Source organism: Epithele typhae, assembly GCF_022376455.1.
Source record: "Epithele typhae strain CBS 203.58 chromosome Unknown BXZ73scaffold_277, whole genome shotgun sequence".
In the NCBI taxonomy this organism is placed as follows: domain Eukaryota; kingdom Fungi; phylum Basidiomycota; class Agaricomycetes; order Polyporales; family Epitheliaceae; genus Epithele; species Epithele typhae.
The window spans coordinates 15,442-29,504 of NW_025954468.1; the positions used below are offsets into that span (position 1 = coordinate 15,442).

Genomic DNA, 14,063 nt, shown 5'->3' on the forward strand with positions numbered 1-14,063 from the left:
GTCTGGCAGCACGGCGGCAGGGCCGGAGTTACAGCCCTTTGCATACGAACATGGAACCATTCCAAATTAAAAAAGGCCACAAAGGCACGTCCGCGATGGCTGTGTCTGCCGTCGCTCCGACCATGCCGTGCTCCGAGTCAAGGGACCCTTAGCGCGCCTCCCCCATCTCGGCCTAATCGTCTAGAATGTCCTGGGCACGAAGTGGGACTCGATGGCGTGGCTTTAACACCAGTCCTCGTTTTACATGAAGACGAGCCCACAGGCTCGAATAGCCTACGACAGTACTTAATGGAGCACAACAGGACCTGCGGTGCTTCCCCACCGGGCCCTTCTCGCTTGTCAGATCCACAGAGCTCGCGGTTGCTCCGGACCCGTTCTGTGGCATTCGAGCACATGTCCTGTCATTGTACTATACCCACAACGCAAAATACCATCTTGCCTACAGCAGACCTGGACGCTGAAGATGTGTACATACTAAATCGACCCCTCTAAGTATTCCGCTGCATGGGCCCCTTGTATCGTGAAGATGGAGTGACAAGCGACGGCCCGGCGGCATCATGAGGAATCAGGATGTGTCGGTGTGGGGCCCAGGTGTCGAGGGCCACAAGGAACCGCCGCTTCCATCCCCTGAGTCTCTTTGATGCCACCTGTGGAAGTCATGGAGGTAGGCTGCCAAGTAGTGTCATTGGGGCTTTGCAAGTCGTGGAGAGTTAGGGGAGGGCGGGCGTGGGGAGGGCTCCAAACGGGCGCCGGAGGATCCCACAGTCTTCAGGTGGCCGCGGGGATGAAAACTGAACACATATTCCGGCTCACGGAGCCTGTTTCTCCCAAAGTCGACCTTTGGTACAGCCTCAGATGGGACTATTTCTGGAGCCGTGACCTTGGGGGCCCAAGAGGTTTTGTCTGCACCGTGGGTCAAACGGATGCTGGCGGGAAGACACATTGGCTGAGTGGAGGGAGGGGGAACGCCGCGCGGATCCGTGCCACGCCGTATTCCCGTCGGAACCAGCATGGGAGGCGGCGACGGGAGTTGCGGAAGCATCGGCCGAGTGGAGGGAGGGGGGGCCCCGCGCGAATCCGCGCCGCGCCGTATTCCCGTCGGAACCAACATGGGAGGCGGCGACGGGAGTTGCGGAAGCATCGGCCGTGTGGAGGGAGGGGGAACGCCGCGCGGATCCGTGCCACGCCGTATTCCCGTCGGAACCAGCATGGGAGGCGGCGACGGGAGTTGCGGAAGCATCGGCCGAGTGGAGGGAGGGGGGCCCCGCGCGAATCCGCGCCGCGCCGTATTCCCGTCGGAACCAGCATGGGAGGCGGCGACGGGAGTTGCGGAAGCATCGGCCGAGTGGAGGGAGGGGGGCCCCGCGCGAATCCGCGCCGCGCCGTATTCCCGTCGGAACCAACATGGGAGGCGGCAGGGGGTGTCGCGGACGCTTCGCAGGGCGGTCGTCCGAGCCGCCAGTTCGTTTGCCCATTTGGATTAGGGCAGGTTGGTTTGGGACCTGACGTGGCTCTGTAAATGTTAGAGAAATATGGCGGTGATGAGGACGGAAATATTTCATGACGGAGGAATTTAAACAAGTAAATACCTAGGAGCCCCTCGTCATCATCTGGCGGAGAGCGGCCATGCTCATAATCTGCCCCAGGCAGGGCCGCTTTGGGATGCCATAGTTTACAGAGAAGAGGCCTGACGCCATAGGGACTTAGCATGGGAGGCGGGCTCGGCGTTTGGTCCATGGGGCCGTGTCAAAGGTCGCTGCCTGAAGAAAGAGTTGCCAGGCTGAGCCGCCGGGGCGGTGCGGCAGTTGCCCCGGGGCGCCGGAGGGCCTCGTGACCCTGTGCCCGGCCGGCTTCTTGTTTACCGGCGGTCCGCGCGCCGCGACAGCGGCCGTATGTCCACGGCCGTCGCGCGCCTTGCCCGCCGCTGTGAAGTAGCGCCGCGGCTTGCACTGGACTGGTCCGTCTTATTTTAGTTCCACCCAACATCCTTCAGCTCATTCCCCCGTTAAGAATTAGCCATGGATCGATAACTGCTAATATTTGGATAACACGTGCTTCAATATCGTTGCGCATCCGATGACTTCATTCTCCTGCAGGACTGACGCCTCGGCACCGGTGTCCACCGCGGACTGCAGTCCGAAAGAAGAACGCTCCGTTTCAACTCACCAATGCAAACCAGTCCCAATTGGGGAAATCCTGGTGAAGCCCAGTGTTGAGCGCTTCAGCACCAGTCCTTCTGCAAACAGCACCAGACATATATACACCCTCTCTAAGTCTGCTGCGGCAACCCATTCCAAATACATTTCTAGCACGACTTGGGCGGGCTGGGATCCGATGAAACACAGAATCCTACACTTGGAAAGGCGATATGGAAAGGATCGTCTGTTGTTCCAAAGGAGGCATGGGGCCTATAAAGACCTGCCTTTGCGTCAATCCTGCGTGTCTCAAGCCGTTCGCGATTTGCAACTATATGGCAGTATTGTGATAGGAAAGGCCATGCAGCATGCTGGGCATTTAGCGGATGACTGTGCATCATTTTCCGGTGAGCGGCGTACTGGCGGGGAGCAACGACTCGCAGGATTCCGCCCATGGCACCGCTAAGAAGGGCGCATGAAGAGGCCCAGGTTTCGATTCCGCTGAGCGAGCGGTGTTGAAGATTAGAAATCTGCAGGGTCGTAGCTGAGGGAGTCCAAAATCAAACTGGATCATTCCAGAGATCCCGACCGTGTTTTCGCCGCCCGATTGGTAATGATTGCTATACAACAGCGGCCCGTGCTCCAATATTCGAAAAAGTTCGAAACCCAAAGCTCGCCATCTCTGCCGAGTTGCATTCAGGAAGATGTGCAGTATATCTTGTCAGGAAAGCGGGGCGAAGCGTGGAACGAGTTCGCACACCTGACTTGTTTGACAAAGAACCTTCGGCAAACACGATAATACCGCAAGTCCTTGACTCGTCTGCGGACCGGGAGTCCATCCTTCGGTTGAAAATGGTCCGGTAATCCGGGGAACCATGAGCGGGGTCCCCGGGGTTTAGCGAAATGTCATCAAAGAAGCCGGAGGCGTCGGTCTCAACGCTGCGGAAATCTGCGGTATAAAGCTTATCAGCAAGGGACTGACGGAAGACGGCTGAAGACGTGCTTATGAACCGGCAGGATATCTTCAGCTCTCGCTCTGGCTTTTTATTAACTTTGCCTCGACAGCAGTCTATGCACATTGAGAGGCGCTCGGATATACGCCGCGTCCCACATGATGTCTGTTGCAAAACGGGCGATTTCGGAAGCGACATGCTTCAGGTCGCAACGGCGCTTAGAAGAACGGGGCAGGGATTTTAGCGCAAAGTTTTAGTATCAAAGCGGGGGTGCACACCGGTCGAAAATAAGACCGTCAACGGGTGGTGCCTGAAGCTGAAAGCGGTTGCAGGATGAGGAAAGTTGGCCTCACTCGGTGCGCGGGCGCCACTGGTGGCGCTTTGTTGGGCGCCCGGTGTCGCCGCCAGCTCACCGGCGGCTACTCCGTCCACGTCAGCGCATCGCCACGACCATCGCTCCAAATTCTCCTCCGCCATGCAACCCTGCTGTGACAAACGGTACACTCGTTCCCGACTGTCGCCTTCACTTTCGATATCATTGGTTGTGCCCGCTCCTACCCCACCGCCCTGATTCACGACATCTCCCGTTCACCGGCTGTTCACGTGGCGCTATACACGGTACGCATAGCTTTGTGTGAAGGATACCCCTGCTAATGCCCGGCCTTTTAGTGTTCCCCATACGAGCGACGATTCGGTGAAGCACAAGCGTTCGTCGTGACCAGTATGCGCACGCGCAACGCCTCGTCTTCGCTGTGACAACCAAGGCGAAACCCACGGGAGGGGTGGCGGCAGTTGTTCTGTGCGCTTCCCTCTTGCCGGGAGGCCCGGAGCGTCGACTGTCCTTTGACGTCGAGCTCGGGGCCGCAGCATCAATGACATTTTCGCCAAAGATGCTCCCGGGGCAGGTGCCACTCGTCACTCTAGTGGCTTCGTGGGTCCATCACCTGCTGCAGGTACGGGCGACAGAAGGGCGGCGGGGACGAGGAGAAGACAGGGCTGGTATTACGGACGTGGGTGAGTTGTTTTGTCGGTGCATGTGCGGACAAAGTTTAACGTGGCAATCAAAGGAGGTCGTTGGTTGCTTCATTACGTTCGGTCGACTTGATAGGCGACTGAGATCGGTGAAGGCCCGTCCATGTGAGTCATGGTCTTTTGGTGAAGGGCGTTATGTTCAAGTTCCCGAGTCAAGTTTGAACAGTCTAATTGGAGTGCAAGAGTAAGGGGTTCCGGCTGTGAGCGGTATGTTTTTCCTCAACATTTTGTAGCTTTAATGCGAAACACCCTCATCCGACAAGTCGATGCAGATCGGCCCAGGCGACCTTCGCCCGGCCCGCCGAGCATCGCCTCATCTACTGGACGCCGGTGTGGGCCCTCCTCGAGTCGACAAACAGAACGGATGCTGCGGGAGGGGCGGCGGCAGTTGTTCTGTGCGCTTCCCTCTTGCCGGGAGGCCCGGAGCGTCGACTATCCTTTGACGTCGAGCTCGGGGGCCGCAGCATCAATGACATTTTCGCCAAAGATGCTCCCGGGGCAGGTGCCACTCGTCACTCTAGTGGCTTCGTGGATCTATCACCTGCTGCAGGCTTGCCTCAGGAATTCGGGCGGAGGTGGACGGCGGCGTTGTGACGGACTATTCTTCGGGGAGATGGCCGGCCGAGCGTCGGATCCAACGACACCGTACGCCTCGGGGGCTGCGTACGCATTGGGAACAGAGGGCGGGCAGCTCGGCGGCTCACCGGAATCGCAGGAAAGGCGGAGCGGGGAGGTTGAGCGGTGTGTACGAAGCGGCGCCGGGATCAGGGGCCGCCGGTGCTGGGTCGGCGGGCAGAAGACCGGCGGCAATGGGTGAATACACGGGCGCTCACGCTGGATTGGTGTTCAGAATACCGGCGGGCGTGGATTGCGTGGCGGGAAATGGATGCCCGCGTCAACTACGCAGGCGCATGGGAGCCATCGATCTAGGCTTGAGGTATTGTAGAGCAGGGGTGGTGCGGCACATGAATTTGGAGGCAAGGGGTGGGGGGGAGGGGATTTGCAGGGTCGGTTGGTGCCAAAACGGCATATTACCGGCGGATTTCGGACGTATCTGGCTTTAAGTCTTCGATGGTTCGGTGTTCTTGTGGGTGGAGTGAAGGGAAGGCGCTCCGGTCGATTGGGTCGGGAGCTCTCATGCTACTCCTCGCGATATACATACATTTCGCTGTGTACGCGGTGCCATGCACCAGTGCTCCACGCCCGAATAATCTGTGTGGATCTCCTAGCCTTCCCGGTGTTCTTCGGGAGCAAGCTCCCTCACCGTGCATGTATCTACCACGGCGGTGCTTCGACCAGACAGAGTACCTGTGCCTTTGCGATGACGCCTGCAGCGTGTCGCCGGCGGCGGTGGATGCAGCATGGCGCAGCCCTCGTCGAATAGTTCAATCGCCCATATATCTGGATATCCCAGCTCAAGGTGAAATGTAATACAGCAACGTGTGGTATTTCTGCGAGTCAACCGACGGAGCCAGTTGACAATCATCAGGCACCGAAAGTTTGCCTCAAGTACGTTGCTCCGTCTCACATGGTCCGTCCGCAGGCTGCACCGCCGCGGAAGCGCCCTAACCCGCGGGGCGCCCGCGCCGAAAATAGGTGAAGTCGGGCGGCCAATGCTTCGGCGCGCCGCGGCCCGACTCACACCGGCGTTCTGAGGGCCGGCCCATCCCCGGCGCCGGCGTCCAAACTGCTCGGCGGCTCCACGCAGTCTTCAGCCCCGTCGCATCCCAGGCCTCGCCATCCTGTTCTCCATCTCGATCTCCATCCGATCCCCAACCTATCATGACACAAGCTGAGCAGCCATCCCCCATGACCGGCGAACAGGCCGCAGCAATGTCGGATCTCTCATCTCAACTTCACTACGCTTGGTATTACTATCAGGCGACCCTCATGAACGCGGACAGTCAAAAGACATACGACCTGGAGCTACGCTCCCTGATCATACGACTTAACCGGCAGTACGCACATTGGGGCGGCGCAAATCTTAAGTCCTTACCGTCTTTGGCCCTCGCTGCAATCTATGAAAATGATCGAGTTATAAAGATTCTCCGACGGAAGCTACGCCCCGGGCAGTATCTAAACGAAGCGCAAGTTCGAGACAACATCCTTGTTGCACACCTCATTCCGATCAAGGACGGCTCTTTACCGGGGCAGTTTGAAGGAGCAAGTAGAATTGCGCAAACCCCGGACGACGGCGGGTACGTGAAGCTTTTGCCCGAGGCTCAAGTTTCTAGCGCTTGGTGGAAGGACGCAGGTGGGCCTCGCTTCATGATTGCGATTGTATACATTTTATGAAAGGGGTGCAGATTGGTGGGTTAAGCAGGCGTTGAAACCGCCGATGCTGCGTTTCGCGATTAATGCGGCTGTACCACCGGGAAAGCACGCTCCCGGTAAGGCATCTATGCCATACATATACTGTAATCTGATTCAAAACCACGTGCAGACGACGACAGTCAGGGAGGTTTGGAGTCTGCAGCTGCCCCAAACCCGAGCACTTCCGGAACCGGCTCAGAAAGCAGTAAGACCCACCGCCTGCGTTTTAGTATACGTCTTTTAAACGTGCTTTTCAGCACCCTCCGGTATTTACACTGCCAGACCGACGAAAGCTCTCCCTCTGCGGCGCCGGGAAACTGCGAGCAACAAAACTGTTTTGACTAAATTTGTTGACAATGGGGGCGCAGCCAATTTTCTCGGCGGCGGTGAGCACACATGCGTCTGGAATTGGAGGGACTGCTGATGTATCCGATGCTACCAGCTGGAGTACAGTCGACCGTCACGGCGAGCGTAGGGCTGCCGCCTCAATCTGCGTCGTCCGCCGCTCCCAGCCGGCCGCCAAGCCCGCAACCCTTACGCCCAAGCGAATCGAAGAAACGAGGTCGCGATAAGGCTACCTGCCCGCCCTCATCACAGAATGGTCGTCCAGATGGGTGCAAAAAACCGCGAATGTACTTGGATCGCATTAAAGAGGAAGAACCGAATACTACCGATGAAGCCCCGCAGCAAGGGCCAATCTGGGGTGCTAACCGGCGCGCACTCGACATCACCGGACCCTTCGCGTTTCTCCGCGAGACTGATTCCCGAACGTTAGGGCAAACAAACGACTCAGTAGACAGACCCTTTCAGAACGGCGAGACCGAAAGAGGGGACGCCGCTTCAAAGCAGCAGCCCGCGCAAACCTTGAGCCAGTTTCACACCAGGCCGCGCACACGCCTCCAACTACGGAAGGCGGCAACTACGACAGCGGGGGGTAATATGGCACCTGATAGGTAGGGTCTCCTTTTGATTTGATTCGAGGAGAAGCCAAACTTACGGCGACACAGCGCTGTAGTAGGCGGGGATCCCTTGATACCTCCACTTTCCAATCTTTCATCGCAGGCCCAAGGTAACATTTACCTTCCACGAAAATGTTTTTAATATCAATGTTATTCCCTGTTGAAGCAGACATGCCGGAAGACTGGGCTAAGCGACGAGCATCGGCTCCACCGGGTGAGCGGCCTTTCTACATCTTTCACCCCGGTCACATTCATTGTTTTTAGGGCGATCTTGGCGTAACTTACGACCCGCAGGTCTCCAACCAATCAATCCTTACGAAGAGGATCGTAAGATCGCCGTCGATCGCCGAGGGAGCGGCGTAGCAAGAGATCCTCAGAACGCCCCTCAGCCCGAAATCGGACGCCAGTACGAACCTGCAGCGGTTTCAGGACTGACGCCGCCACAACGTGGAGCCGGGGAAATCGCTCAGCGATCCGTACCCGGGAGAGCAGACATGACATTTGAGGAGAGGTCCGAGATTGTAGGAGGAGAAGCCGAGGAACACCTTCGAGATGGCAAGGACGAGATGCGATCAAGTGGACACGTTGCGGATCCGGGGATTCAGCCCCCAGCCCAAGCAGCAATCGATCCAGATATCGACCTTCGGATTCAAGTCTCACGCCATCTGCAGCTGCAACTTCAAACTTTCCAGCGTTCCGCAGATGTACAAGCGGCCCGCTGGTCTCCAACGGATAAACCGTCGGTGAGCCTGAGAAGCTATTTCGGTTGCTCAAAAGATCTGACCTGCAACCAAGGTCGCTTTCATGCCAGGGCGAGATGTTTATAGATCCATTGCGCTGGCGTACAGAAGATTGCAAGACGTTCTAATCCGGTTGCAAGTCTTGTTCAGCGGCCAAAATCGCCCGTTATCATGCCTTCAGCTCTACCACGATGTGCAGTCCCTGATGGAGCAGCTCGATGGGGTCGCAAAGGCCATAGCCGTCGAAGCAAAGTTGCGACGGTACGACGGATCTCGGAGCGTAATGAATTTTCAGGGTGAGTACACCGCATCGATCTCACATGCAAAGCCCCTCAAAAAAGGTAATTTCTGTATGCCCAGGGCAAGAGATTACGACACCAGGGGCCCGCGGTCGATCTCTATCCGGAACGGTCGGGGTCCGTCAGCTATCCGTGGCAGGCGATATACTCCTGGCATCTGGCGCATACAGTACTGGGAGCCTCGACGATCAGCTCTACGCAAGGGAACGGCTCATGATGAATCACCCCTCTCTCGCTGAAGCCGACGTGTCATGGGAGAAGGCTGCAGATATTATCGCCGGCTCGACCAAAGAAGCATCCGGATCTGCATCCGCTGCCATCCGCTGGGCCGTAGACATCGCACGAGAGGTACAGCGCCTCAAGGAATTCTTTCACACCCAGGGTGGGTGGCAAGGACTGGGATACGATGGGGTTGAAGACTGCGGGGAGCCGTCGAGCGGTTTGGACCCCGACGCCGGGGCTGGGCCAGCCCTCAGAACGCGGCTGTGAGTCGGGCCGCGGCTGTGAGCGGTAGCAGCTGTAGTGATACGCAGTAGACCTCAGTACGGTGCGCTCGAGCAGAGTGCAAGACTGAGGGAGGCGCTGCGCGGGCGAGACGGTATAAGTGACAGACAGGACTGATGGCTACGGACCGGTGCACGTGTATGTAAGCAGGAACAGGAGAACGCGAGGCAAGCAGAAACGGAATGGTATCGTAGGATAGACCATGGCAGAGCGTAAGTCCGGGCGGCATCAAGACAATGGCTAGCGCGCATCGCGCGTGCTCCAACAGCGGCGCCGCAGCATTGCGCGCCCGACTTCACCTACTTTCGGCGCGGGTGCCCCGCGGGTTAGGGCGCTTCCGCGGCGGTGCAGCCTGCGGACGGACCATGTGAGACGGAGCAACGTACTTGAGGCAAACTTTCGATGCCTGATGATTGTCAACTGGCTCCGTCGGTTAACTCGCAGAAATACCACACGTTGCTGTATTACATTTCACCTTTGAAGTTAGCTTCTGCGCGGACAGCATGGCCTGTAGTCGTTCCATAGTCCAGGGCCCTACTTCGCGAAGGATGACCTGCTTGAGCTCGGTCATGTTGCCTATGTCTTCAGCGACGCGACTGTGTTCCCTCAGAAGGGACTCCAAGTTGCCCGGGTAAAAGGTCTGCAACCGGTCGGGGGCGGCGAGGAGGACGGGGAAATGAAGAAAATCCCGTTTGGAAAACATACGGAGTGCTAAGCGGTGAAGGTGTCGACCGCGATGAACCCCGTTATAGAACGAGGCCTTCCTTTGAAGCAGGTCGGAGCACGCGCTTGCTTTAAGAGCCTTGTCTGGATGGCTCCATCCCTCATCCTTCCGGTTCTTGCGAACGTTGAAGGACCTGAAAGCCTCCGGGATTGCCACGTAGTAGAGTCTCTTTGCACAGGAGGACACCGCGAGTGCGTCCTTCCTGTCCAAGAAGGAGAACACGACGAGAAAGATGTCGTCGTCAAGACCAGGGATGGAGGTCATATCTGGGCGAGTATGAGGAAGAGATGTTTGAGTCTTTGAAATAGACTATCGAACGATTACAGGCCATGATGTCCGCGCAGAAGCTAACTTCCCTTGCTCTCACGTTTTACGGATGGTGGTACTCAGCCGTTGACGACGCATTCGACCTGAACACTCTCGCCGCCTTCGTCTCCTCCTCTCCGACATTGCGCTCCTTGAGCATATGTTCCCTAGACGTCCCGGCCATCCCTCAAGCCGATCCCTCATCCCCCATCACATCGCTGAAGCAACTGTCGCTCATCTGCCTTCCTGACGTTGCCGCCGCGCTCATCAACCTCTGCGACACCCTCAACACGTGTGCTGTCGAGCTGGCGGGGCCTTCCGCGCCGCTTTTCGACATCCCGGCAGCAGGTGGAACGCTCGTCCACCTTGCGGAGCTTCACGTCCTCTCCTGCATCGACATTCCGGCGGGGACAGTCATGCGCGTGGGTGAAGTTGGGTTGATATCGTTGGGCGGCACCATCACCCCCTTGTCCGGCATCGACGACGTGCGGCCGCTCGTCCCTCTTCTTCAGTCGGCCCGGCCCATCGCCGTGGAGGTATTCTCAGCAGGCGAGTTGACGGACGGGGAACAAATGTGGCACGGACTGTTTCAAGGCGCCCCTCGCCTACGCTACTTGGAGATCACCGTGACAGATGGGGATTGCAACATCGCCGATTACAAGGTCGGTATAGAGTCCCCGCCTATCTCACTCCTCCGTAGCTTTGCTTACTATCGTTTTATCGCGCACGACGCCCCGCACAGGCGATGCTGCTGGCTGCGCTCAGGTGTACAGCCATCAGCTACCTTAATCTCTATTGTCTTCCAGGATGTGGACCACTCCCGGTGGATATGCTCCGGGGTGATGTTACGCCTGAAGAGGAGGAGTCTCACCGCGAAGCCGAGAGGGTTTTCGCCGAGGGGCTGGCGTCAATCCCGTACGAGTTAGCCGCGGGTCTGCCGGCGCTGCGGGTCATCGCGATGTCTCACAGCCGAGCGATTGAGGCCCGGGTCGCGGAAAACGAGATGTGGAACGGCGGATGGGGCGACGGGGAACGAGTCAACCTATCATGGCCCGACTCACGTTTATCTCGCGAATCGGCGAAGGGAACGCGGGTCGATCGGTGGTGGCGGGTCGAGGTGGACGGCTCGAACCGCAGGCCCGTCGAGATCTCGCGGGAAGAGGCCGAGGTTATGCGCGAGGAGATCCAGAGGGCAGACTTCGACATTGCGACGACGCTGAAGGGTAAGTACTTCTCATGCACCTTTGGTCTACGAGGCGGCTGATTTGGTATCTCGAAGCTTGTGCCGAAACAGCTGCCAAATTAGCTGCCGGCCGTCTGCTTCAGGCGCTGCGCTGAGGTGCGGTGGATCCGGTCCTTCGATGCCCATGCCGCAAGTCGCGCATTCCTGTAGTCATATTACACTCTTATATTGGATTATCGTCGCATATGGGAAGTGGACTTGTTGATGAGACTCACTATCGTGGCGGCCGGGAGGGGGTACAGGTATGCATCGCCGACGGTATTGCGCAAAACTGTCACCCAGACCCGACTCTCGGTTCCTGCCGCGCACCGTCCGAGCCAATCGGTTCCCATCAGTAACTTCCAAATTCCCTGAATCCCTGAATCCCCGGATTTCAGGGATTTCAGGGATCCAGGAGAACCGGGACCATATATAACAGGGCGCACAGGGCGACGCAGGGATCCAGGACGCCCGGCGCGGGCAGGGCTTCAGGCGTCACGGCGCCTCGCGCGGGATTCAGTACTCGGGCTGCTAAGCAGCCTAGTACAGTAGTTCGTGTAGGTGGTAATCTACGTACATGTCCAGATAGTACCTATTTTGAACGCATCTAAGGCGTCCAGAACTCGAGTTCGTTCATAAACGCTGATGAGGTGACATGCTCGAACAATGGAGGCAACGGGGATGACGTCGTACAACTCCCCGTGTTCGAGTCCGCCGGGATCACCGTCGCCGTCCTCTTCTCCGAGACGTGCGACAGGCACATAGGCCTCCTCCTCCACCCGTCGACCGCCCTGATGCAGGACGCCGCGCGGCCCAAGTACCACGTCGGGCACGGGTTCCGCCGCGCGAACGGCTCGCTCTGCGTCCACCAACTCGTCGCGCTCTGCGCCGACTGGCACGCGTTTGAGTTCAACGGGGAGCGCGTCCCCGCGGGCGCGACCTCTTCATCGCGGACGCGCCGCCCGCGCGCGAGCGCGACGAGCGGCTCGTGCTCTGCCACGCGCTGCATTGCCTGTGGCCCGCGCCACCGTTCCGGGTGCCGCACTGGCTGCTCGGACGGCTGGCGGCGCTCGGGCTGGAGCTGAGGCGGCCGAAGATCGTGAGCCATCCGACTGCGGAGGGGGAGCCGTTGCTGTGCATGTTGCGCTTCCAGAACTTGTGCGGGAGGGAGGCGGTCGAGATCGTCATGGGGACGTGTGACCGGTGCGTCTTGAGCGATGAAGAAGACGAGGAAGATGGTGGGTCTGAGGAGGCGTCATAACGAAGAGCGTGAGCGCGGTTGGATACGTGTGCGCGCAATGGAAGGGGCCGTGGGTGTCGACTTCACGGAGCGCAACAGCGGAGAGCGGAAGGGTGATATTGCGCGTACCTATGCCGATGAGCATGTCCTTGCCGGCGGGCTAGCTCGACAGCTGCCCACGGCCGTCAAGAACTCTGGAGGGGCCGCAGCGGTGGATCAGGATTCAGCGAACCAGCATACACCTGCGCGCGCGAAGACCCACCTTTCGTGAGGATCACAGTCAAGAGCCACGCCATCAGGCTCATGTTGCGGCTCGTACCCGGCTAGATCTTGCATAACGATTAGGTCCGCAGCGATGGAGCACACTCATGGGATGCTTACCTCGACTGTCCAACCGTGTCCTATCAGCGCCATGCTGTCCTGGCCGCCTCTCACTCAAGCGGAACTGCGTCTGACTTTGGAAAGGCAAGCGGTGCGCGGTCAGAATCGTGCGATGTGAGAGGACAGCCTGAGGCGCACACATCGTCCAGGAAAGAAGAGGTCGGGCACCACGAAGGTGCACGCACTGTGCGAGTTGCGCAAGCCCCACATGGGTACAGGTCGGGGTATCGGGTGCGAGAAGGTGGATGTGCATGAGGACGAAAGTAAACGTTTGAACACTCACATTTGGTCCGATATCTACACTTCGCATATGCCACGAAGAACCAAAGCCTAGGCCTTGTTGAATCGCATGTTTGAGCCATTCTTGCGCTCGGCGTGCCGGCGCTCCTACCGCAGTTACCTTCAAGGTATATTTAGAGGCGAGACGCGAGGGTGGGGGATTGAAGAACGGGAGTGGGTCAAGAAGAGATGAGAAAAGCGAGCATCGAGACGCGAAGAGCGCGGGCGCCAAATACGAGTCGCCTCTCACCTCCTCCCATCTGCGCGACTCGAGGGTCCGACGAATGCCCATATCCACACATCTCTGATCATACCTTGACGCTTCGACAGGCCCACTACACCCTTCCTCCGGCCGTGTGGGATAGTATATTATTGCGCAGATGTGCATACAATCAACACAAGGTGCGTTGTTTCTTTAAACCATCCAATATCCCGCTGAACGCCAAGCTCGAGCAGTTTCTCTGCCGGCACTTCAACGCTGAGACTGCACTTCTATACAACACCGGGTACTACGACGCCTACTTCTCCTTCTGGAAATCTGTCGTGCAAGTGGACGACATCAATCTCCTCGACGAGCTCACGCCCACCTCGCTCCGCGATGGTATCATCATCTCCCGCCGCCGCAATCCACGGTACGTCCTCGCACTTAAGGATGCTGGCACGCTCCGTGACGTCCTCGTGTGCCACCTCAGACTCCACAAATGCGTGCACACCATCATGCACTCGTTCAGCAAGGGCTGGGACATGCTTGGCGGTACGTCTGCGCTGCCTTCTCCTCCTTCACGGCCCGTCGTTGCTGAACCGTGTCTATCTTGTGCCAGCCTGGTGTTCTCTCCTGCCTCCACACCAACTACGGCAACACCACATGAGCTACAGTTCCGCGGGACGGCGTCATCAATGTTCTCCTTCCCGAGCCCCGGCAGCTCATCCCCACGCTCACGACTGTCGAATGGCATCCCTCCGGCATCGTACGTGG

General features: G+C 58.3%; 3 protein-coding genes across 3 annotated transcripts; 2 read left to right on the forward strand and 1 right to left on the reverse strand.

Annotated features, from left to right (window-relative positions):
* Positions 1-5,929: 5,929 nt before the first annotated feature.
* Positions 5,930-8,260, forward strand: BXZ73DRAFT_109738 (uncharacterized protein; the record flags this gene model as incomplete). Its single annotated transcript, XM_048017309.1, has 3 exons — positions 5,930-6,318; positions 8,064-8,135; positions 8,188-8,260. The coding sequence occupies 3 exons, from the start codon at positions 5,930-5,932 to the stop codon at positions 8,258-8,260; spliced, it is 534 nt and encodes a 177-aa protein (XP_047870711.1).
* A 1,001-nt stretch (positions 8,261-9,261) lies between these two features.
* BXZ73DRAFT_109739 (uncharacterized protein) lies at positions 9,262-9,923 on the reverse strand (the record flags this gene model as incomplete). Its single annotated transcript, XM_048017310.1, has 3 exons — positions 9,262-9,287; positions 9,322-9,355; positions 9,411-9,923. The coding sequence occupies 3 exons, from the start codon at positions 9,921-9,923 to the stop codon at positions 9,262-9,264; spliced, it is 573 nt and encodes a 190-aa protein (XP_047870712.1).
* A 68-nt stretch (positions 9,924-9,991) lies between these two features.
* Positions 9,992-13,956, forward strand: BXZ73DRAFT_109740 (uncharacterized protein; the record flags this gene model as incomplete). Its single annotated transcript, XM_048017311.1, has 7 exons — positions 9,992-10,627; positions 10,708-11,188; positions 11,800-12,110; positions 12,161-12,286; positions 13,418-13,489; positions 13,544-13,765; positions 13,909-13,956. The coding sequence occupies 7 exons, from the start codon at positions 9,992-9,994 to the stop codon at positions 13,954-13,956; spliced, it is 1,896 nt and encodes a 631-aa protein (XP_047870713.1).
* Positions 13,957-14,063: the final 107 nt, after the last annotated feature.